General features: G+C 38.1%; 1 protein-coding gene across 1 annotated transcript in view; it reads right to left on the bottom strand.

Moving 5' to 3' along the window:
• Positions 1-4,966: 4,966 nt before the first annotated feature.
• Positions 4,967-26,394, bottom strand: part of LOC139469094 (4-aminobutyrate aminotransferase, mitochondrial-like) — a 33,981-nt gene continuing 12,553 nt past the window's right edge. The window contains exons 4-13 of the mRNA XM_071251222.1: positions 23,704-23,753; positions 22,944-23,024; positions 17,092-17,184; positions 15,649-15,775; positions 13,575-13,723; positions 12,218-12,355; positions 10,711-10,878; positions 8,924-9,070; positions 6,739-6,850; positions 4,967-5,186 (exon numbers count right to left, since the gene is read on the bottom strand). Of these exons, the coding sequence (XP_071107323.1) occupies positions 5,065-5,186; positions 6,739-6,850; positions 8,924-9,070; positions 10,711-10,878; positions 12,218-12,355; positions 13,575-13,723; positions 15,649-15,775; positions 17,092-17,184; positions 22,944-23,024; positions 23,704-23,753 (1,187 nt within the window). The 3' untranslated portion in view covers positions 4,967-5,064. The remainder of the gene's footprint in view (positions 5,187-6,738; positions 6,851-8,923; positions 9,071-10,710; positions 10,879-12,217; positions 12,356-13,574; positions 13,724-15,648; positions 15,776-17,091; positions 17,185-22,943; positions 23,025-23,703; positions 23,754-26,394) is intronic.

The following is a 26,394-nucleotide window of genomic DNA, read 5'->3' as shown; positions in this document are numbered from 1 at the left end:
ATTGTACTGCGACTGCATGACTTGTTGCGCACAATTTTTATCACTGGATTGTCTGGTCCAGACTTGAATATTCACACGCTGCCATCGTTTAGCTGGAATATTGCTGAGTTCGGCGTTAAACAAAGAAAACAAATCCACACCAAGTCAATAAGGCATAATCAACTGAAATACAGCGGTGTGGGTGTCCGCGTCATCTAAAGCACCACTATTCCTTCAGCACAGTTGTGACCGAGGCGTGCCAGAAAACTGATCACATGCTTATTACGTTTCTAGGTTTGTCAGAACCATTCCCATGATCATAGGTTTCACCAAAAGTCAAAAGTCATTAAACCAACTCACTCAACTGAAATACTTTTCCAAAGCAGTGTTAAACTCAACTCTTTCACGCATTCACACAGCGTAGTCATGGTCCCAAAATATTTACAACTGATCTTTGATAAATCTTTTGAAAACAACAGAAACATTTATTAAGTGTAAGCTGTTTATTTAATAGAATATTAAAATCAACACATTAAAGACCAGTATTATTAGTTGCTAAGGATCAACTAATCAACTTTGGCACGTGAAGAAAATACATAACTTGTATTAGGAATATGCATTAGAAAAAGTAACTGACAAATTCTGATTAAAGATACTTGGCTACTGTTTTCACAAATACTGATATACCTAACTCAACTACAAAAGCAACGGTGATTATCTTAATTGACAAAATTCTAAAAATTGCTGGTCAAGCTGTAAATAGTATTTGGGCAAACAGTATCCTTGATTGAGCATTGTCTCATTCTGGGATGGAAACAATTTGTGATTTTTTATTCAGAAGTGGGAAGGCTCAACTTTAATAATAAGACAACTTCAAACAGGAATCATATTTTTTCCAAATTCCTGATTTTTGAGTCCGCAAACCAAGAAATAGAAAATAAAATGCCTCCTGTGCTTCTAAAGATTTACAAACTGTTAAATATGAACATGATTAGTTACTTTTTGGTTTTAGTATATACTGTATTCGACATAGTAAGCGCCCCGTTCTAATAAGCGCCCACGCCGATATTTGCTAATATATTGGATAGTGAACAATCCCATTTAGCACCCCTTCCGATTGATCAATGTACTCAAGACTTTTTTATTCGTGCATAATACGCACTCTTGTTTTATATGCACCCTTAATTATGGGCAATTAAATTCGGGAAAAATATATCTGTCATTATAATACGCACAGACTTTTCTTTTGTATTATTCAGGCTGTCAGCATAAACCACAAAAATTTCGATCTTTCAACTACTTTTTTTCACCAAACTTTTATTCTAATAAGAGCCCCCTATTTCTAATTTTGAGAACTCCCTGGGCGATTATTACGTCGAATACAGTATACTACAAACCACCCCATTCTTTCATGTTATGAAAGAATTAGGTGTTCTTTAATTTCTTTTGAGTGGTATATTAATCTGTCGGTCAAGGTTAACACAAATACACTGTATTCCATAATCAGTACAATAGTCGAAATGTCAACTCTATACGATAGTTTGACTATTTCAACAGCTTTACAAAACACTCGTAGCAACAGCTCATATCAAATGCAAAACATGCCACCAAAAAAACACCCTATGAAGATAATAAAATATCATTACAGTATCACATTAGGCAGCTGATCGTAGATGCAGAATAACAATAGGTATACAAGAGAGATTTGAATATTAAATAAATATTGCAACAATGAAACAAACAGCTGCCAACCATGCACTATAGGAGAGTTGTGCATCCTCACTGAGGTCTGGATATATCACACTAGGGTGCCAACACCCTGTTGGTACGACAGATGCCAAGCCCTGTCAAGTGGTATTCCAGATGCCACAGTGCAGTATGCTGGATGCCATGAAATATTCATTTCGTACACTTATGCCAATATTCCAGTGTTAAAAATAAGTGGTATGCCGGATGCCTAGACTCAGAGGGAGTTGGCACCCTCAAATATCCTACATCCCCTTTCTCCAAACTGTAATACTGTTTATGTTTTGTCTAGTGGTTTGCAACATGTATCAGGTGCCGAAACCATAACCAGAAATTCTAAGCAGTTGAGTTGCAGAACTTGTGCCCAAACTTCTGAAACTGGAGGTCAAAGATTTTCTATTGGAGTGAAATGCATCATGTTGGCTAATTTAACAAAACAATATTTGCAAACAGGATCATTCCAGTTTGCAAATATTGTTCTCTTAAATGAGGGAACGAAACTGAAGTGATGAGAAAGTCAGCTGTACCCATCACAGCTCTGAAGCCAGATATTTGGAGGTTTTCGGCCTAAAAATTTGTGTTAGTAGGTTGAAAAAATAAAAAATAGAATTGAAATTTCAAATTAGTTTTTTTGCAACCTCAAAGTGTTAAATGGGTAGGAAAAAAGTGGGGAAGGAGAAAAAGGAAATTCCTGGTCTTTTGATTTATTTTATATTATCTTAAATAGTGAATTAATATTGAAAGCAACAATAGTTTAAAACATTTTATATATTTCTGGTTAATGAAAGAAAAAACAACACTGCTGACTGTCATCTCTCAGTTGACATTTGCCCTGTAGATCACACTTTTAAACATACATTTCAAGGAAATTACATTGAGAGATGTAACCCTGTCTATCAAAATGCATGTGAAAGCCTTTGAACTCTACACTACCATAAAGGACAGAAAATAACATAACAGCACTAATACAGTCTGTTAATGTGTGATGTCACTGATAGAGGCCAAAGTATGGCCAAATGTATTTATATTCCAGTTTAGTAGACTGCTAAGTTTCATAAGAAATTGAGGACTATTACACATCTGTAGAGGCGTACCCATCTGGAGAGATCATTTTCTTAACTAATGGCAGTCACACATCATACATCGATAACGTGGCTCACATAACTTACACAGATCACATGATTTATATACTAACTTGACTCACCAACTCACTTAGATCACATGACACACATTAATCATATGACTAATGTAGACCACATGACTCAGATCACATTACTAACAAGGATGACATGACTCAAAACAATTCACAAGCCAACATGACACACATGGATCACATGACCCACCAACTCACATAGATCACATGACACACATTAATCATGTGACTAATGTAGATCACATGACTCAGATCACATTACTAACCAGGATGACATGACTCAAACAATTCACAAGCCAACATGACACACATGGATCACATGACCCACATATTTCACAAGACCCACATGGATCACACAGACTCAGACACATTACTTGACTCACTTGTGTGACAAATAACTCACCCACATGAAACAGCAATTCACAAGACATACAGCAGTACTTCTGTGGCGCAGTGACTGGAAGATACATGGTAGCATTGGAGACCTGCGGAGCTTGTTTCTGATGCCAGGTCGGTGAATATCAACCATAAACAATAGGGCTAGGACGGGTAACTCGGGTACTCGGGTCGGGTGGGCCCTGAGTAGGACCCGGGTACCCACAGGACTACCCGGACCTGTGGTTAGTAACGTGATATATTGTTTAATGACAAAAACTCACTATAGCTCAGTGGTTACACTACAAGTTCGCATTTCTTTTGACTTGTATACGTTTGAGTAAAGATAAAGCTTCAGTCAACTTCAGTGAACACATGATCTGGTTGTTTGATACATGTATCTAAATAGTTTTAGCCAGGGCTGCGGTAAAACAATTACCAATCAGACACTTTGTTCCCAACTCTTGAAACTTGCAGTGGGTATCCTGGTAGGGTCGGGTAATAGGAGGTGGGTACCCGGGTAGTAAATTTGGACCTGTCCCAGCCCTACACCTGAACATTTGCAAGCAGGACATTCATCATCGAGAAGATAACATGGATTTCCATTAATCATACACTTGTGTTTTGGATTATTTACTTGTAAAACCCCAGCTTCATCTTCTAAGCCAACATTCAAGCGGAAATAATATATTTTAAGAAATACAAATATATCACAACCAAATCCATGCTGATAATGTTTCCTAGTCAACCCTTGACCAATATTAAGTCAATGATAAGATCATTGAAAAATCACAACGTGTATCGGCAGCATTGAGCAGGATTTGTAGGAATGCATATTATGAAGATATATACTCCATGTAGCATAAACATCAACCTGAATTTGAACCCTTAAATTTTACATTTTGAAATTATTTTTTTATTAACAGACGTTTTTGCTGTGTTCTACACACTGCCTATCAAGATCCATTTCACAGAGCAGCACTAGTGCTACTAATGTTATATTAAAGAATGGAAGATACAATGTTGTAAAGCTCAAAATCCACTTCGCAAATACATCTGGTGAGTTTTGTGTTACTTAGTGTACAATTTCATGGAGTTATATTGTCTAATAGATCATCTTTGTTTGCAATGTCCTGGTTTGTAGTTTTGAGTGATAGAATGACGGGGGTAAAAGATTCTGTTCTTAAAAAATGTTCTTTCACCTAGTTTTTGTTTGTACAATTTTATGGGCGGCCATTCGGTCAAAAAATACAAAGTTGAAAAAAGGACAAAAGAAGAAATTAAGATCAAATATTACGAATAAAGAACTGTGAGTGCATGAGGAATGACGTAATACATTGTGCACCTCGGCATGCCGTTATCATATACATGGCCGAACAAGCCGATTAAAGTCGGAATGTTTTACAAATTGCAGCCCCATCTGGCGTTCTTTTTTGTCAACGTCCTTTTGTGCTCACTGACGTTCTTTATTGAAAACGTCCTTTCGTGCTCACTGACGTTCTTTCGTACACATTGTTCTTTCTTTTCTTATGACGTCTTTTCGTAACATTTGACTATTAATATTGCGTACTTTTGACATTTATTTCAACTTTGTATGTTTAACCCTCGTCTGTTTGTTTTGTATTTTGACCTTTAGTAGTAAGATTTAGTTCTTTATTCGTAATATTTAATCGTAATTGCGTACTTTTTGTCCTTTTTCAACTTTGTATTTTTTGACCGAATGGCCGCCCATACAATTTAACATTGGTGGATTTGTAAAAGATCGCCTGTTCCATAACTATTATTGGCAATCTTTGAGTACTCCCTGACATTTATTTGAAAGAAGACAAAACGGAATCAAAACAATCAAAGAAGACATCAGCATGCTTCTTCTGGAAGATCAGTGTCGGCCGCAGGCGGATGGCCACATCGCCACAACTCCCAACATGGATTCCTGGTAAAAAGAAAATACAGTGAGATTTGTTTCTCCAGTACAACATGGGGAAAAAAACAACACAAGGCTCTGTGGCTCACCTGAAATATGACAAAACAAATACAACTATGACAAGTATCTCTTAGATAAGCATGGAAACTTTCGTTCAAGTAACATCAGTAGCTTCTGAGAAAACTTGTAACCATTGCAGACACTTTGCACTAAGCTGAAAAGCATTGAGCAAGGGCCATAACTCTGCCAAAAAATAATTTACAGCACCAATTTTCAAAATCATTTAAGATCATGACCAGATATATCAGTGTGTAAAATTTAATTTCTCTCACTTAAATAGTTTTTTAGAAATTGTGTCCTCTTTGAGAAGTGGACAGACGGACGGACGGACGGAAAGACGGAAGGACAGATGGAAGAATGTTTCTCAGTCCCACCCTAATAATGACAGTCTTGTTTGAAGTCAGATTGGAATTCTTTTTGCACATTTTAGTGACACCATTCACACAAGTTTCCGCTCCATAGGCCTTGTACATTTATAGGAGATATGAAATATAGAGCCATAAGCTTCGGTACCTCTCATGATTTGTAAGAAATAATTTTATGACACTTCAACCTTATTTTGGTACAAACATCAATAGTGAGTTACACAAATATTGGTGCAAATGATTCTAAATTCTAGGTAAAAGAAAAAAGTATTACAAAACAAGGTTGAGTGGTAATAGTAATGCCTTGCACAAACTTGGACATTCTTCTGGTCATGCCCACAAAGTTTAAGCCCTATATATTTTTTTAAATATTTGTTAGAATGAAATTACAATAAAATCACACCGATTTTACCGAGATAAGATGTTTTCATAAAAAGGAACCTTCAAGCCATATTTCACCTTCATCAGTCAAGCAATATCAGAGGTGACAATATTAAAGAGCATGGTAAAAGTTCCAAGGTCTTTCCACTACAAAGGTCAATGTCAATGTCAGGGTTACTGTGTTTACAGGGTGATGTAAACCGCCTCTGTGGTTTAGTGGTAGAGCGTCCACCCGGAGAGCGGAAGATCTGGGGTTCCATCCCCCGCCGCGTCATACCAAAAGACGTTAGAAGATGGTACTTGTTGTTACCCTGTGTGGCGCTAGGCATTAGGGGGCTAAAACAAGGACTGGTCGGCTCAGAGTCAGTATATTGTGTCTGAGTGGGGTATTCATGTTTAACTGCTGCATGGTTTATCAGTGTGCTAGCACTATAAATCGGCATCAGTCCGGACTAGTACAAGCAGCCACACACATGTGCATGCACATCGCTATATAAGTCCAATAATCAATGTTAAACCCTATTTCACCTCACCTACAGGGTGATGTACATAATGAATATGTAATATTGTCCCTTGTATATTGTTCTGAACAATGATTGTCTGGAAGGTTGGGTTTCTAGACTAACAGGATCCTGCCTCACAATTTCACTGGACTTGTTCACTGGCAATGTTTTTGTGACAGAATTCACAATCATTTCACTTTAATTTGGTAATGATTCCGCTCGACTTATGATGATGGGCATCCCATACGTTACCTTTCTCTCTGAGTGCCAAGATCGCCTTGTCTCGAGTGGCAGAGTTGTTGAAGTCAATGGAACACAGGGATCCAAGGCCTCTGGCATTCTTTACCACCCCAGGAAACTTGGTCTGAATATGAAAGAATTAAAACTGAAATCAATCCTTGTAGGTGTGGGGAAATCAGAAGCTTCTTCTTAAGGTCTGCCCTGATGCAAGAAACATTTGATGCAGTTTGTGTCGAATATTTGTGATTGAATTTTCCGATCAATGGTGAACAAAGTCATTTTGTTATCCAGAACTTGCTTCCACATGTGACATCTCTCAAGGAGATATCACTGCGATATAATTGTTATCACAATACTTTGCAGATCATTGTAACTTCATCCTTTACCATGACGTTGCAGTGACATGACTGGTTAGAGTACTTTTTACACGCATTTAGTACTGATTACAAACTGAAAAAGTTGGAAGAATGATATTGGATGATAAATAGAATCTCACCCTCATGTCTTTTGCTACAAAACACATTAACAGTTGAAACTCATGTAGATATATTTCGTATCAATTGACACGAGGGTGAGCATTCATCACCACTCGCCCCTTGCCGTAATCTGCAAGAAGACTCATCCTCTATCGATGAATGTTAAGTGTGAAAATGCAACAAACCAATCAAAAACCAATCAAGTTCTTGGGTCAAAGAATGCCTCATGAAATATTTTTGATTTTACATATGTCTTGCATCTAAAAATATAGCTAAGGTACATTTAAATGTGTTCATCCATACTGTATAATACCATATGTCCCAATGTGCTTTAAATTGCATCTGAAATTATATAATATATGGGGAAATATATGTGAACCATTACGCAATGAGTTGACAATTGTTTTAGGTATGCCCCTTTGCGCTTAGGCTGAACCCGGTCGCAACAATGGCCACGAGAGGGGCACAAGCCACTATTCGGCTTGTCCCGGAATAACTCGAGTTGGTCACGAATGGAGGGTAAGATTCTCCATTAGTCTGTCACTATAGGATTTACACAATGTTGTCATTTTTCTGTCATTAGGCCAAAGTCACAGCCTAGGTTCAGCAGAAGATGCTTGTGTACATAGATACCTCTAATTATTGTCTGATAGAGAATTTATGAAAATATCATATACCCGGTACTTAAATGTGAAGACTGAGTTTTCCAAAGTTGAGAAAAGGGATATGTTCACTGAAGTGAACTTTACAACTGATGTTTCACTGCAATGAACATAAAACTTTGACGGAACTATAGTCATACAAGAGTGACCTACCCTCCAGTTGTCTCCCTTTATCATAAGTGTCTGGCCCGTACAAAAACTGTTGACTTCCTTTTTACTTTAATTCCACATTAACAAGGCAAAAAAATATAGATGGTCATTTGTGGAGTCAATATCGCTTCGACCCATTTGTTATTCTCTTGAAAATGTTTAGAAACTGTAAATTTCTCACTTAACTCATTAATCGAGACTTGAAAAAAAAGCGCCATTTTTGTTACTTGACCAGCGTGTATTCTTTCACTTCCAACAGTGAGCGGTTTAGTATTTTTCAAGTATATTTTTTGTTAGAGTTGATTTTGTACATAATAATAAACAGAATTTTCTTGACCATAAATATTTTTTGTTACTTATGTTTCTGGTTTTTTTTAAGATTTTGCAAACACGAAACTACGTTTTTAGTCACAAATACAAGGGGTGGCGAAATCTCCCTGTGTGTTAGGCAGGGAGAATTTCTGTTTCAAGGTTTTACATTTGTAATGAAATGATTTAATTTTCAGGTAGACAAATACACAAAAATTATATAATAAATAAGATATTCCACGTCTCTCATGAAATAACATGTATCTCTCATCTCATGACTGGGGAAAATGAGATATTTTCACTCATGGCTACATCACTCGTATATAGATCCACTTGTGAAAATATCTCCTTCCCCCCATCGCAAAATGAGAGAAACATGATATTTCACTCGACACATGAAATACCCTTTATATATTCTGCATTGATACTCACATGTTTCAAACTGGGTGTATAGATACAAATAGAAAAATATCAATTTGTTTTATTATGCCTATCGATTATAACCAAAGGCAATGTGATGCATAGATAGTTCAATTAATTGTTACACCCCAAGTATTAAGACATAAATTTAGGTGTAAAGTGGCAACTGAACGGAACTACCTGTGCATCCTTGAGCCCTTGCTGCAGGTACTCCCCTATGTTGGCCATGTTGGTCACAAGGTTCTGGCTCTTGATGACCTTCACCACTTCCTCCAGCAAGGTCACCTTGGCAGGGTCGCCAACCCACGTGTTGAATATGCGGAATCCCTGGAACATGGAAAAGATACAGAACTCAGACTATGCAAAATGTTTACCTCATTACTGCTTTGATGAGTCATTTCCATCATTACTGACAGATCTTTGTTTAAAAAGTTGTTTGCTGTCCAATTGGATTGTTTGCTGTACTAAAACATTGTGATGGCATACAATACACGACAGCAAAATTGAGACACATTAAACATGAAATTTGACAGTTGTCATTATAAGGGGCCAAATTTAAATTTGAACCCCTTATTTAAAAACGTTTTGGATACACCACTGATGCTTGCTACAACTAAAGGTTTTTGCTATTACTTCCAAAAACAGAAGCAGCTTCAGGTTTCATTATTGTAATTCCCTCCTCTGTGGCATACAAAAGAAGGATGCAGAAAAACTACAGTGTGTTCAGAATACAGCTGAAAGAATTCTGACAAGAACACCCAAGATAGAACACACAACTCCAATATTGACTGATCTAGTGAACTAGAAGGCAACTTAAACTACTACTAACGAGGCAATTCATAGCTTGGCTCCTGCAGACTTACAGGAACTGATAGTACCATACAAGCCTGCACATTCTCTCCGATCAAAAGATCAACATCTGCTAATGGCGCCAAAGTCACTTACCAAAACATATGGCAATAGGTCATTTTAACATGCTGGCGGATTGCTATAGAATAATCTGCCACAAGAAATCTGAGAAACAGAAAATCTGACAAACCTTAAAAATACACTCAAAACCTTTCTCCTCAAGAGAGCCTTTGGCTAAATCTATCATGGTCTAAGCGCATTTGAGCAGTTGTTAATTGGAAAATGTGCAAAACAAATTCTCAATTTGATGTAATTTAAAAGCTCTGTCACTGCTGTTTTCTGCCAGCTTCTGAAGTTTTAAAATATCACCAGGTATTTCCAGTACTAAAGCATTACTTCCAGACCTTGACCTTAATAAACCACTTTTTAGATTCACCAATTACGTCTCAGGACAGTCACAGGACAGACTGTATAAGTAAAAGTGCAACAGTAAATCCCAATGAATGATACATCCATGTTTCATATTAACTTCAAAAATGACCTTGACCTTGATAGACATGACACCAACATTTTATGTTGTAGTATCTGTAATGATACATGCAATTACAAAGTCATACGCCTGTAGTAGTATTTATGCCTCAGAAACTGACCATCCTAAACCATGTTTAGGAAAACTAACCTTGACCTTTGACCAAACCTGGTCCCCATTCTAGAGAAGCCATAGACCAAAGACATATATACGTCTTTGCATAGGCCAAGGTTAGTGGTCAATGCATGAATAGTGATCTGAAGAGTAACGACAAACCTTCTTGTGAGGTTTTCCCACTCATGACCTTGCCTTTCATGTGCCAAAAGAATTCCCCATTTGGAAGTCCATGGAAGAATAATCCCTAATGTCAATAATCCGTGCATAGCAGACATCAGAAACATCTCTGGCAGTGCCGGTCGAATTCCAACAAAACCTTAAGGCAGTCTCATTTCACGGGGCTATACAAAAAAAATAGGATGAAGGACTCAGCATGTACTGTCCATTTATTGTTGTGGTATCAATATGTATGTCACGCACTATTGTGATGCCCCGAGCTATCAAGTGGTGTTGATGGCAAGGATTCTATCACCTCTTTTGGTCTGTATTGCTCTCTATAATAGAATCCCCCTGTCAGCATCTTCTTGGCAAAGGACACTGTGTCTGGGGGCTCCCTCAGATTCCAGTGCTCATGAGCCCAGAACTTCCCCGTGGATGCACAACCAGTCTGAACTTCATCAATCAACAGGCCGATACTGTTCTGGAAATGTCGTCAAAGAAGACATTAGATGAACCATTTCTCACATGCTCCTACAGAAATCAAGCATATTCAGATATTACAGAAGTATTTCCTGGTGCCAAGTTTCTAACAAGAAATTCAAAAGTAAATCAACCAAGCTCCTCATAGTGATGGCCCACGAGTGGAACTGTCTATACTTTCACTGCCACCTGTCACAGCTCCCCACTCTGCTAGGTGCTTTATAACCATGCATGGAATTGATTAATTAACTAATAAATAAACAACTAATTAACTGTTATGTTAACACACAAGTGATGACTTCCACCCACTTTAAATAGGTTTGTAAGTATCATGTAATCAGTATTGTGAGAATGTAAATGGCAAGATGGCTACTCTATCAAACCAAATAGTTTAAAAAGACAAAGGGGCATAACTCTATACACCATTTATTTTTCTTCACATATGTTTATTTCATCTCATATACAAAAGTTTTAAGAGGTTACTATAAATGAATATTTTTCGCTCTTTTTTTCGTTTTGCCACAATTTTGAAAACAAATTCCATAAACTATTTAATATAGGGATCGTTTGTCATTTTCTGTCTTTTTTAAAAATCATCACACAATGGACAATCCATTAAGAGGACACATCAGTGTAGTTAACCCCAAAGCAATATGATTTATTTGTCTGTTTGTTGTTGCACTCAGCAAGATATTGCAGCTATATGCCTGTCGATAATAGAGTCTCGACCAGACAAACCAGAGACTGATACTATGGACAACAAGGGAACAATGACATGTAATCAACCATGTGACAACACATGACCCATCAAATCCATTCACAATCTTGTCAAGCATTGGCAGGTGGCTGGGGAACAAGTCTAACCCAAAATCCCCAAAGGTAAACCAAAGATAACACAATAACATACAAACACAATTTTCCAACATATTAGCTACACCTAATTTTTTCCTTTACCCGCCTCTCTAGCAATATCTTGTAAACCCACATTCCGGCGCAGTGGTGACAAAAAGCCACTGCCATAGGCTAATTTGCAGAACATTTGACCTGACTTTTCTCATGTTTGTAAACAAACATAATTATTATGAAATCAGAAATGACTGGCCTATGCAAGCCTTTCAGAGAGATCTACATATTGTTAAGCATAATTATACAGAAATGCTACTACAACTGCAACAGTGAAGTGCATTACAATATTTCTTATACACCAAAGTGGCAGTATCGCTAGCTCTCTGCAGGTCGCCGAAGAGCGGCGCCATACAACCAATGTAAACAAAGGATAACTATGCATAACTACTCAAATGGAAATAGTTTTTCACATTTTAGGGTCTCCCTTTACCCACCTCTCTAGTAATATCCTGTAAACCCTGGAAGAAGTATGGAGTGGCGTGGTTGTCTCCCCCTTCACACTGTATGGGCTCCACAGCAATTCCCACCACAGGTCGGCCTTTCTTCTGATATATCTCTATCAGGTCTCTAACCTGTACAAACACACTGGGTCACACCGAAGGCCTTCTTTGCATGTATTCATTCACAACGGATATTCAAGTCACTAAGTTTGGTTATCGCCATTTGGACAGTATGTGAGTTACATCCCAGAATGTCAGTTTAATATGGGGGTGTGGGGGGGAGGGGGCGCAAATCTGGGAATAGAAACCACGACCATAGGTTTCGGTATCACTTAAGTGACAGCGAATTGTGAAGCTTAAGGCAACCCATGCCCCCAAGAATATTTAAAGCCTATAAGCAGTGTTCAAAATAAGCGACTGCCCTTATAAATATTAGGTCCGTGGTGGGTAGATTGTGTGTGAGGCCGATAGCTTCAAATTTGTATGGGTTCTGCAGTAAATTTGCATCTCGATTTATTTATCACAATATGCTGCATGGATTTTTTTTGGCAACTTTTTAGACTTTGAACACTGCCTATTATACAAATAATTACTCTTGCGAAAACATGGCCCAGAGGGCCTGATCCCTGAGGTGATCTGATCGGACCGAGGAAATGTATTGTTTCGTCACATGGTACGGATTAACCAATGGAATTGCAAGATTTTTAACGTATAACAAAAGACATACAGGGTATCCCTACTCTGATGGTTTGAGTCAATGCAATAGTACATGAAAAGTTTGAAGTGAAAATAAGGTGTTTCTTATCAGATACTGACAATAGGGCTGGAACAAGTCCAAATTTACTACCCGGGTATCCGACCCCCTATTACAAGACCCTACCTGGGTACCCACTGCAAATCTCAAGAGTAGGGAACAAAGTGTCTGATTGGTAATTGTTTTACCACAGCCCTGGCTAAAACTATTTAGATACATGTATCAAACAATGAGATCATGTGTTCACTGAAGTTGACTGAAGCTTTATCTTAACTCAAACATATACAAGTCAAAAGGAATGTGTGCATCGTCAGAAAGAAAAGTGAACATTAGCGACTTGTAGTGTAACCACTCAGCTAGAATAAGTTTTTGTCATCAAACAATATATCACGTGACTAACCACGGGTCCGGATAGTCCCGTGGGTACCCGGGTCCTACTCAGGGCCCAGCCAACCCGAGTACCCGAGTTACCCGTCCCAGCCCTGACAACCCAGTCAACTCTTGTGATATTACAGTTCTTATATATCACATCGAACTGTAAATAATCAAGTCTAAGAAAAGTCGACCTCTGTCAATCCGTTGCTACACAAAACTGACCTCTGCCAAGCATCTTTCTTCTTCCGCCCTGTTCTCCTGTACGAAGTCCTCCAGTGGGTATCTCAGCTCAGGGAAGGAGGCTGCCGGCCAGAGAGGTGTTGGGAAATCCAACTTGTGGATTGCTTTAGAATGTGTTACTGCAAGCGCACCTGTGAACAGTAATGGAATCAGAAATAAACATTTTATCAAGGGATGTGTGTAGCAGCCATAAAATGTCTGAGTCCAGTGTTGGTATTCGAACCACGGACCTTCTCATCAGAGGTCTGACGCCTTGTCCACATGACCAAAGATGTTAACCCTGTCAGCAAGCTGACAAGGTGAGGATGTCATCTGTGGGATGACCACGCCCTGCTACATTGTCAAGAAACAATCACATCAATCAACTCTTCATATTTACATATTATAGAAGTGTCCAGTTTGGATTAAAATATAAAAAATAAAAGAATTTAAATTTCAAAATCTGGAATCTTACATTTCCTGCATTCAGCATTATATTGCTTATAGCAGGTGCAGGTGAAAGTGTAAGAGTGAATATTATCGTACCCTATTTTTTATCCCGGGGATGAAATTCTCTAGTGTAAGGATGATTCTCCCTAGTGAATTTGGACCCATACCAATATGTTTCATCCTATCCTATACTATACTCTAGAGTAAATCCAATCTCATTAAAATCAGATCTTAGTTCTCGTTATCACTAAACAAAGATCTGAGGACATCCCATTACGGGTCACGTCAGAACGACCTTTCATCCGACCAATCAAAGCGTCGATTACCAGATCATGAAAGTGACAGTCGGAATATGTTTTCTAATCATGCAACCTCGAAAAAGTTATATTCCGGATATTCCGAAGAACAGTTACGGCCCATACGACTGATTCCATCAAAATTATCGTCTGTCGCTCGCTTCCGTGAGATAAACATTTGAACAGAGGAGGCATTGCACAGTTTGTTGGAAGCACTGCCATACAATCTCAACTACTGTAAACAGGGAATTTTTTGCGACCGTTTTATTATTGCGAGTTTTGCGAACGAGACTCAATCGCAAAAATTAAAAACGCAAAAATAAGTATAGATAATACATACATACTTTATTCATTGCAACACGTCATCAAATGTTGAAATCATCAACCAGAACCACAAGTTACTCTATAAGTTAAAAACACAAATGAATGCAGAATGGTCACACAATACATCACAAATGACAGTGGGAACAGACCAATTAGTGTCACTGTTACCTCACTTGATTGCGTCAGTGTCCTTTGCAATTTTGTCAACACAGGAAACAAGCCATCTTGCGTGAATCGGTTTCATGACACTGGTCAACTTTCCAGCCAACTCAGATTAACTAGCTTCGGAGAGAAGCTGTCTATTGTTTGGTTATCGAGGGGTCATCTCAACACAGCAACTCGCAAAAATATCTGGTCGCAGTATTGTCTTTGGAGTGGTATTCGCAATATTTTAACGGTGCAGAAATAAAGCTGTTTACAGTATATATTAGACATTCCGGAATGTTCGTTTGTTCAGTTTTCAAAATTTTAATTGAGAACTGTGTCAACTTTTTTTTCAAGCGTGGTCTGAAATGGAAGTCGCCAGGCTGAAACGAGTGCCGTAAAGCTAGAGAAAGCTGCTTTCTTATTGGCTGATGTCGACTTCTTGTTAGTCATTTCAGTGGTTGGTCAAAGTTTGCAAAAGGTCGTTCTGACGTGACCTGTAATGGGATGTCCTCAGATCTTTGTTTAGCGGCAGCGAGAATTTAGATCTGATTTTAATGAGATTGGAGTAAAACTTCCCCCGGGATAATATTTTGGTAGGATATAATCCTTGCTTACAAAAGCACGAGTCCACTGCATATTAACACATCTAAAGCTGACAGATCTCAAATCACAAGGTGGGTTGGGGCTGCCTTGCAATGCACACTTGTCCAAACCTCTTTTGGTACAATATGTACAGCCTATCCTTTTGTCATAATGCTTGGATATTGCTAAATATGTTGTAAAACCACACTCACTCAAGTAAGGAAAAACAACAAATATCTGCAGCATTTTAATGCTGATGCTTCCTGTTGCATCCTAACCCATAGTTCTGCCGTGGAATGCCCCTTTGAAGCTGAGGATGCTGAGATCAGGGCTGCCAGGAGGCTGGTTCATCACACAGCTACTCAACTCCTCCTTGGTTGGGGGAGCCCCGCCCCGCTGCCGTGCCTAAGGATTTTATGATGAATAGATTCAGTTACAATTCTTTCCTGGTTTGAGGATATTTTTGTAAAATATTTGGGTTAGAGGTGAATTTGAAGCCATTTCAAATGTTTGGTCCTGTTCTTAAAAAGTGCTTTCAGATTTGTATTTTTTTAAGGTTTGTGGATTTTTAAACACAAATAGAAAGTTGTTTGCATTTGACCCATTTACAACTTTTCCTGAATGCCCCAAAATTTCACACCAGAAGAATGCATAAATCGTGTTGACCTTACCAAATCAGGTGACAGCTGACCTGACCTATATCAATCTATATTCATCTATGATCTCAAATGCTTTTGAAAGCAGTACAGTCATGTCCTGTGCCTGAAGTTACTGTAACAAGTACCAGTTGGATGACTTCAATCCAGGTAGCCACAACATATGTCTAATAAATGACCAGTCAAAACAGAAGATCCTATGCCTCTATTTTCCATAATAAAGTAAAATGCATTCCGGTTTAATGACCTTGGCCCACAGTTTCAGCCAATCACAGGTTTGATTATTTCCAGAGACCATATGCCAGTATATGGTCTCTGTTATTTCTAACACAGGGGTTAATTCAGTACACAAAGTACATGTAGTAGAATTACCATTCCTGAAACTTGGTTTGGTTCAATTCCTAGATTCATAATCATACTATATTCATATTATGATCCTTAGTTTTAAGCTTAAGTCAAGTGAAGGTTGACAAAACCTCACCACTTCAATGCCACACCCTAAGGATGACACATTTGATACTACAATGAACACTTCTTGAGTTATTGTGAACATGGTACATATTTGACCATTATGCTTTGAATTAAGGTGAAAATGAATATATATGTTAGGCCCCACGACTAACTACAGTCGAGGCTCACTTATCCGGACACTTGTATTTTCAGAAATATTGTCAGTTATCTCCCCTACCCAAATTCTACGGTGGCAGAAAAACTCTCAATTACATAATGCAGAAGCATATTCGAGTATTATGCACAGTGTAAAAACTACATCGAATCCCTTCAGCAAATTTAGGTTAACCAATAGGTGATAACTATGTATCATATCGGGAATAATATATTCCAATATCGTGTTATTTAGTTGCAGTCATTACTATATACATTTAAAATGTTATTTATGATTAATGATAATTTTCATGCATTAACTGTTTGATGAATAACCATTGAGAACCATCCTTGCTGTTTATATGTTTACACTGGAGTTCTACAGCAGGTACCCAGGTAGGGTCAGTTAGAGGGGGTTGGGTACCCGTGTAGTAACTTTGGACTTGTCCCAGCCGTACTTACCTTGTATGCAATGAACAAGGCTTTCTGAGCATGCTCAACGGAACATGCGCCACACGCCATCGTCTGAACCTCGGACATCCCTGGGGGAGCTACCTGGAGGAGGGAACATCATAACTTCCAATGGGCTGAATCTCAGTGCTCATGCAAATCTTGCAATAACCTGAATACTATATGTATCATCCAATACTGGTTTCAAGAAGAGATACATACAGTAGAAGTTAACTGTTTCCGACCTTGCCGAACTAGGCTGGAATTATGGAGTTATATTTTTGCTGGACTTACGAGTCTATGCATAGTCTAATCAAATCGTGTAACAAAATCAACATCCGGTTCGTAAACTGCCATGCAGATTTCGATCAATTTCAGGATTTACAGAGCATGTGTACTGTCAACAGATATTTTCCAAATCTTTTCATTCTTTTGATCAAGGTGCTCAAGTGATTTGGCACACTTCAATTTGATACTTCTTGCCATCAATATCTGACAATCCCGCCATAGGTCACCGTTGGTGAAATATCTCATCAGCCAATCAGCGCAATTTTTTTTAATTTCTCAGTACAAGCAAGTGCAGCATTTTGATACAGCATATCAGACTTTTTATCTCAAAAATGGGCAGTACCAAATGGAGACAAATAACAGCAGTTCCATGTTATGGATATGTTACACCCTGTCATTTCAGCCTTGCTTCTGTATCACTTCTCCTACATCAAACATGAGCAAAACTGCTGGAACACTACGAAGCTAACTTGTGTTAGAAAAGCTGAAATCTGATTGGACAGAAAAACAACTTATCTTTCATCTTGAAGACGCGGTAATAATGATCTCCTGTGGAGGGTTGTCATATTTGGATGGAGAGAGTTATCAAATTAAGGTAAAATATTATTTTGACTTTTCATACCCAAATTAACCTTTATCAAGAATTCTTCAAGTAGTGTAATACATATTCCTAAAGAAGAATGTCAAAATAACATTATTTAAATCTGTCAAGAAAAACTTTCAACATATATGGTATTTTTTAACACATTTACTGTACACTGTATACAGCCTTATTTGCACTGGGTGTTACAATATTAGGCCACAACAAATCAATTATTAGATTAGATCAGAAAATACACCTCAGTATAATTTATGTACCACTTCTGTCACTCTAAATTAACGTCTCCCCAAGGACTTGCAGCATTCTGAACAGCTGCATATGATGAAAATGACTTGTCCTGAATCCAACTCCCAGTGTCAAACTAACATCCCGCAACATTAAACCCTGATGAACCCCAAAAATGTGTGATTGTATTATACACAAGAAAATCTGGAAGGACACAATGTACTAATGAATGTCATTGACTTTTACCACTGAATATATCTGGCTGAAACTTCATATACAGGCCAGTCTAGTGATGAACTGGTGCCTTTTGATGATTTGGGATGTTGAAAAATACTGAACAGCATCATTGTTTTCTTAACTGAACTGAAGGTATCCAATGGCAATGAACCAACAGTGGGGTAAAATTAGCCAAACAAATTGCACCAGGGGGATATGTCATCTCCTGATGACTCTTGTTTAATTATTTAAAAGTTATTCTATTCCTCCTACCTTCAAGTATTTTAGGAATAAAAATGTGTTAAACACAAAAATAGTTTGTGGTCTCATGCAAATACCAGAATATATTTCAGGAATAAAAATGTGTAAAACACAAAAAGATTTTGAGGTCCCTGGCAAATACCAGAAATAATCATCCTCATTGAGTTTTGATCACATGGTTTTAATCTGGGTAAGACTCGACAGACAGCTGACTGCCAGCAGTAATATTTAGCAGTGACCTTGGTCAATAGCACTTTCAATACTACATCTGTGTTGTTTTTCTTTCCGTTCCTGCTGACAATATACGTACGCTGAACACGCTGCTAAATATAGCCGCGCAGTCACCTGACTGCCAATCCTCAGTCGGATCGTGGCCATCTGATCAAAACTCGATGATGTTGTTTATCACTAAGAATATGGACATTTCTTGAAAAGCTCACTTTGCATTTTTTGTCATTATTCCTTATCAGTGGAATGGTTTGTTTTCACTTTACAAGTATTAGCACACATGTAGCTATCTTTGTTAGTTATTCATTGCAATATTTCTTGTTTCTATTTCAAGTGGCGACAATCACAGCAGCCTTTATGCAGGCCAATCAATGTTTTTCTGTCTTTGAGGATTCATATCGTGTAAGGTCATTATGCTAACTACAGCTAGGTTGTGTTTTTCCAAACATTTTAAATTGGACTCATCAGTGTAAGTTATAAATTATTTTTAACTCTTGGGACTATAAATTGAGTCCAAGTCAACCATGAATTTAAAAAAACAAGTTCAACACATCTTGGTTGAAACAGTCTGCAGCTAGGGACCGGCCTGTGAGTTCGACAACCAGATTTTGACAATTCCAAGTTCGATTGAGTGAGTGACTGAGTTGGGTTTAACACCGCTTTGAACAGTATTCCAGTTATATCACTGCATGTCAGCTTAATGTGGGATCAACGCGATGCAGGTCTTAGACGTTTACCACTTTGGTCAAACCGACGAGTATGGGTATGGTGCTGACAAACCTAGAAACATAATCAGGGTGACACAGAATTTGAACCCACGATCATAGGTTTCTGGAATGCCCATGGGACGCAACTCTGCACAATGAATTGCCACACCTTAGACGACTGGGCCACCTGTGCCCCCACCGAATTTGAGACAACAAGGATCAACTGTTCTTGTTATTAACATGAAACTTTGGGACGATATAACCTTGCATTCAGGGTCACCTTGCCAGTGTGCTGTCAGTAAGGAAACCTTGAAGGTTAAGATTGCCCAACAGTGCAGTTAGTGAAAGATATAAAATAATCAAAAAGTTTAGAGATTATAGTTGTGGTGTCTGCATTTATTTGAAACTTTAAATTGACTTTCAATGCAGTGTTTAAATTACCTGCCTGCCCGACAGACCAAGGCAGTCTATTTTGCTGACAGAAGGTCAGTTTTGAAAAGTTGCATGCCCGATGGTCGGGTTGTTATTGAATTCACTAAATTACCTAATCCTCTAGTTGTAATTTAATGTAACAGATAAATTGATTGTAAATGTTAAACACATTATTGATGAATAAAATTTTAATGAGCTAAAGTTGGTAATCCACCAGTTTATTTATATTTTTCTCTATGCCATAGTCTACCTTTATCCAGCTATATCATGACAGCCTGCAAATAAACGTGAATGGCCAGACAAACCAGTGGTTGACAGCATGAGCTCAGACCCATGGCATCTGGATCGGATGACACACAATCAGCCAAGTCACACAAGGCGTGGTTCAACAGGAGGAGGATGGATAGTCTATAGTGCTTAGAGAGGTTGCTCATCGGATAAAAAACAACACTTACAAGTGTTCCAAGCTATACTCACTCACTCAATCACTCAAAGCAGTGAACCTATTAAACCAGATATTATAAGTGAGTGAGTATGGTTTTACGCAGTTTTTTGCTATATTCCAGTAATATGACAGCGGGGGACACCAGAAACGGGCTTCACAATTTGCACCCATGAGGGGAATTGAACCCGGGTCTTTGGTGTGATGAGCGAGAGCTTTAACCACAAGGCCACCCCAACGCCCCTTAACCAGACATTAATCTTGACTAGGTTAGATAACCTGAATAGACAATGGGAACTGACACATATGCTGAACAGATTTAACAACCAACTTTCTTATCACTATACAAAACTCATACAATCTCAAATCTATATTTTCCAACACAGATTACTTTTCCTAAACTCTATTAAAGAATCTTTCTTATTCTCAAGTTTGCACTGATTGATGCTTGGCTGCAGATAATACATTAAGTGAAAATATATCACCTTGTACAAAATTAAAATAAATTGGATGAAAAGTGCACAGAAAATATTCTAATCAATTTGCCACAGTCATATATGTACATTTTGATATTGCCTTAACAATCAGTATGTACAAATAGGATGTCAAATGATTTCAAAATAATATTCCTTTTTGAAATCCTCGAAACTGCGGCAACAGCTATTCAAATGATTCATGATCCAGTATTCACATTTGAATCACTTCCTGAATTGATGAAAAAAATCCAGCCTAGTGCTGATGATCCTTTATAGCTTTCTTCCAGTGAAAGAATTCTACAGTGGCGCCAACACCTGTCATTCTGCTGGCCAATAATCAATGAGAGCAGGGTAACATCTAATTGCTTCTGGCCACGATATTGAGCGATAGCTTGGCCGTTAGCGTATGGAGGAATTAAGCCAAAGATCAATAAAAAATTCAATAAATTCTTCCGAGTGATGGGGAATCATTTCACATGTTCAATAATCTCTTGGTAGATTTTGTTTAAACTGCAAGGCCCTCGGATTTCTCGACTTGAGGAGCAGACGGGTTAGGGTGAAAGAGCTAAGACGATCGATAGAAAGGAGTTTGTGATGCCAGGCGACATTCTGGGATCCTGTTAGCCCTGCGAAGTGTGCAGACTTGAATCATACAGGTTATATGAAATCAGCGGGACTGTGTCCAATAATGAAGGATATGACACTTTGCTGTGTCCTGCCATACAAACTGTATAAGCTTCAGGATGGAAATATTCTATTTCGAATTCTAGCTTGATATGAAACACATCCATCAAAGTTATTTATTAACACTCCAGACCCGCGAAGATCATATCATATCCCATTTGCGTAGATCGATGCTCATGATGTCAATCACTGGATTGTCTGGTCCAGACTTGATTATTTTCAGACTGCTGTCATAATGCTGGAATACTGCTCAGTGTGGCATTGAACAACAGACAAACAAACATATTAACGCTTTAAAGGAAGCATTTGCTGGAGCAGGTGGAAAAGAACAAACAAAGTCAAGATGTCAATGCAACTCTAATGGCTAAAAATAAAGCAATAGCACTGTAGCTCACCTGGATATGTACTCAACACTTTAAAATGCCAATACTTAACAAAAGAGGATGCCAGCATTGCCATTGAATATTTTCAGCCTAAATACTTATGACAAATGTATTAACAAATATGAAACAAGTAACTAAATATCTAAATGTTACTAAATGTTGTTGCAATACTCAACAGTTGAATTTACTATTAACAAAGTTTCAACTCTGAGCCTTGTATAGCTTCAAAGGAGAATAATTTCATCTGATGCCATACCATGTTTCCAAGAAACACACTAATGATTTGAAAACAATATATCATAATAAGATTGAGTTGTATTTTAGCCATATTGTGATCATCATAACAAAAACATACATGCAAAGTTCAGCTTGTTTACAGGGCCCAAAATGTGTTTTGTTAAAATGCAAGAGCATAACAGTGCACTTTGAGCAGAAATGGCTGACTATATATAATATAGCTTTACAATATGGCTTCCATAGGGGCCATATTGAAAATCAGGTTCAAACCTTTCGAACAAATTCAGATGTCATCATTGGTGGGACCAAGTTTGAGATATTTCAGCTTCATTGGTCAAGAGGTTTGCTGAGAAGTGGATGTATATAGTGTTTTTAGAGAATACAGGAGCATGGTATGAAAGTCTAAAATTTCCCCAAAATTGGCCATGCTCTTAAATTCTGCATTTAAGCATTGTGAAATAATCTATGAGCATCGTCTAAAGTGCAGAAAGTCAAATAAAGATCAAAATTAAATGTCTCAAGAAAAATGGAACATTTGTGTCAAGTCCCATTACTAGCTACACATATACCAAATTGCATTACATTCGACTGAGCTAAAAACGGCTAAAGAGTAACTATAAAATAATTAAAGCAATTTTTGTGGCCTTTGGATAAATGGAAAACCTTTAAAAAACTGTAACTTACAGCTAAAAGAGTTTTCCGCAGCTTCTCGGCCCAGTCCTTGGGGGGAAACACACCGAGGGCAGGTCTGTTGATGAAGTGGCCCTGAAAGATGGGATTCTACGTTTCAGTATCTCTCATCAAAACATTGTCTAAATCAGAAAAAATAACAGTCATAGATTTTATTCTTTTTAATGTGTTAAAATGATGAGAAGGACCAGTGATCTAAGTCACGAAAACACAATAGTTATGCCCCCTAGGCATACAAGGATCTGAAGCTTGCGGGTGAACAACACACATTTGTCCCTATTATGATCCCACCAATCCGTGCTAATAGGCAGTGTCACTTTCGTTATCTCATCTACATATCATAGGGGTCAGCCAAATATCATCAATATACAGTGTTGTCTTGCTATTACACCCTTCAATATAGTGCTAATCCAGTTATAGCTGCAGCAACGTACGGCTCCCAAAATTAATGTACATTTTTAATAAACTCAAGTTTTACACTGACACAATGTTTTTCCCCCATCGCAAAAAACATTACCAGCTATCGCTACCAGAATGTAGATCAGGTGGACACAATGGCAGTTCAGTTTGAAAGTGTTTACAAGGTAAAACACGGTGACCAGGCTGACAGGCATCTTCAGGCTTGAGTCACTGATTTCACTACCCTCAATACCCTCCTTGGTCACTCCTGCTGACAAACACCATGACAGAACAACAACACTGCTGACTATGATTATGATTGGCATGATTATGTCAGAATAAAAAACATACTTACCAGATTCTCTGGTTTCTGCATGACTGCCATCAGATTGGGATGATTGTAGCCTACAACATCATTGTAAAATAATGCGAGAGGGTACTTCTATCTGATTGCTTGAAAAACATTGCTAAATGGTGTAAGAAGACCAAATATTTGCCAAACCTGAATACTTTTCCTGAGAAATACAAATAAGTTCAATTTGCATAAAATTTTGAGAACATGTAGAGTCATGAAAGTTACATTTATTACATACTACTCAAAAGAAATTAAAGAACATCTGAATCTTTCATATTACTATAGTTAATCTGTAGAAATGTATAGTAAAATGAAAGAATCAAGTGTTCCTTTACTTCTTTTGAGTAGTATATATTCCATTCGATTAGGATTTGAAAATTTGAAGCTTGTAAACAGATATTATGGTTGTAATGGAAGCAAATGACACCATCCATGGTGTGAATATATCATTGCATTCCACAGTGACATCTTTGTTTTATTGTGTCCACAAAGAGTGCTACAGAAAAAATATCCTTGAAGGTGAGCTACTAAACTATTGGGGTCTACTGAATAAGTGTGTCAGTTTAGGTTAATAAATATAGTACAACAAGCAAGAAGAGTTCATCAATTACAGCAAAGTACACATGGCACTACTGTAAATGAACAGGTGCTGAGTTGGTCAATACTGCTCCATGGGTGCAGCAACAAATAGCATGAGAAGACGAGGTAAAACCCAGTATTACAACTAGAGCTGTGCATCTACTGCCACTGTTAACATGTCTAATCGATAGATACTTGCATCTGCAGGAATTAACTGAACGTGATTGGATATCTCTCGGAAATGTCTGGAACATGTTTCCTTACATCTGTAGGAAATGTCTGGAACATGTTTCTCAGCATCTGAAGGAAATGTCTGGAACATGTTTCCCAGAATCTGTAGGAAATGTCTGGAACATGTTTCCCATCATCTGTAGAAAATGTCTGGAACATGTTTCCCATCATCTGTAGGAAATGTCTGCAACATGATTCCTTGCACCTGTAGGAAATGTCTGGAACATGTTTCCCAGCATCTGGAGGAAATGTCTGGAACATGTTTCCCAGCATCTGGAGGAAATGTCTGGAACATGTTTCCCATCATCTGTAGGAAATGTCTGGAACATGTTTCCCAGCATCTGTAGGAAATGTCTGGAACATGTTTCCCAGCATCTGTAGGAAATGTCTGGAACATGTTTCCCACCATCTGTAGGAAATGTCTGGAACATGTTTCCCATCATCTGTATGAAATGCATAGAATATGATTCCTTGCATCTGTAGGAAACGTCAGGAATATGTTTCTTATCATCTGTATGAAATGCCTGGAATATGTTTCCCATAATCTGGAGGAAATGTCTGGAACATGATTCCTTGTATCTGTAGAAAATGTCTGGAACATGATTCCTTGTATCTGTAGGAAATGTCTGGAACATGTTTCCCATCATCTGTAGGAAATGTCTGGAACATGTTTCCCATCATCTGGAGGAAATGTCTGGAACATGTTTCCAAGCATCTGTAGGAAATGTCTGGAACATGTTTCCCATCATAGGTAGGAAATGTCTAGAACATGTTTCCTTGCATCTGTAGGAAATGTCTGGAACATGTTTCCCATCATCTGTAGAAAATGTCTGGAACATGTTTCCCACCATCTGAGGGAAATGTCTGGAACATGTTTCCAAGAATCTGTGGGAAATGTCTGGAACATGTTTCTCAGCATCTGTAGGAAATGTCTGGAACATGTTTCCAAGCGTCTGTAGGAAATGTCTGGAACATGTTTCCCATCATCTGTAGGAAATGTCTGGAACATGTTTCCCACCATCTGAGGAAAATGTCTGGAACATGTTTCCCATCATCTGTAGGAAATGTCTGGAACATGTTTCCCACCATTTGAGGGAAATGTCTGGAACATGTTTCCCAGCATCTGTAGGAAATGTCTGGAACATGTTTCCCATCATCTGTAGCAAATGTCTGGAACATGTGTCCCATCATCTGTATGAAATGCATGGAATATGATTCCTTGCATCTGTAGGAAACGTCTGGAACATTTTTCCCATCATCTGTAGGAAATGTCTGGAACATGTTTCCCATTATCTGGAGGAAATGTCTGGAAAATGTTTCCTTGCATCTGTAGGAAATGTCTGGAACATGATTCCTCGCATCTGTAGGAAACATCTGGAACATTTTCCCATCATCTGTAGGAAATGCCTGGAACATGATAACTCGCATCTGTAGGAAATGTCTGGAACATGTTTCCTTGCATCTGTAGGAAATGTCTGGAACATGTTTCCCATCATCTGTAGGAAATGTCTGGAACATGTTTCCCATCATCTGGAGGAAATGTCTGGAACATGTTTCCAAGCATCTGTAGGAAATGTCTGGAACATGTTTCCCATCATAGGTAGGAAATGTCTAGAACATGTTTCCTTGCATCTGTAGGAAATGTCTGGAACATGTTTCCCATCATCTGTAGGAAATGTCTGGAACATGTTTCCCAGAATCTGTAGGAAATGTCTGGAACATGTTTCCCACCATCTGAGGGAAATGTCTGGAACATGTTTCCAAGAATCTGTGGGAAATGTCTGGAACATGTTTCTCAGCATCTGTAGGAAATGTCTGGAACATGTTTCCAAGCGTCTGTAGGAAATGTCTGGAACATGTTTCCCATCATCTGTTGGAAAT

This window comes from Haliotis cracherodii, unplaced genomic scaffold, assembly GCF_022045235.1.
Source record: "Haliotis cracherodii isolate W230 unplaced genomic scaffold, xgHalCrac1.p SCAF_2, whole genome shotgun sequence".
Taxonomy (NCBI): Eukaryota; Metazoa; Mollusca; class Gastropoda; order Lepetellida; family Haliotidae; genus Haliotis; species Haliotis cracherodii.
Note: the sequence above shows the minus strand (reverse complement) of the source record. Positions and strands in the feature narration are given on the sequence as shown.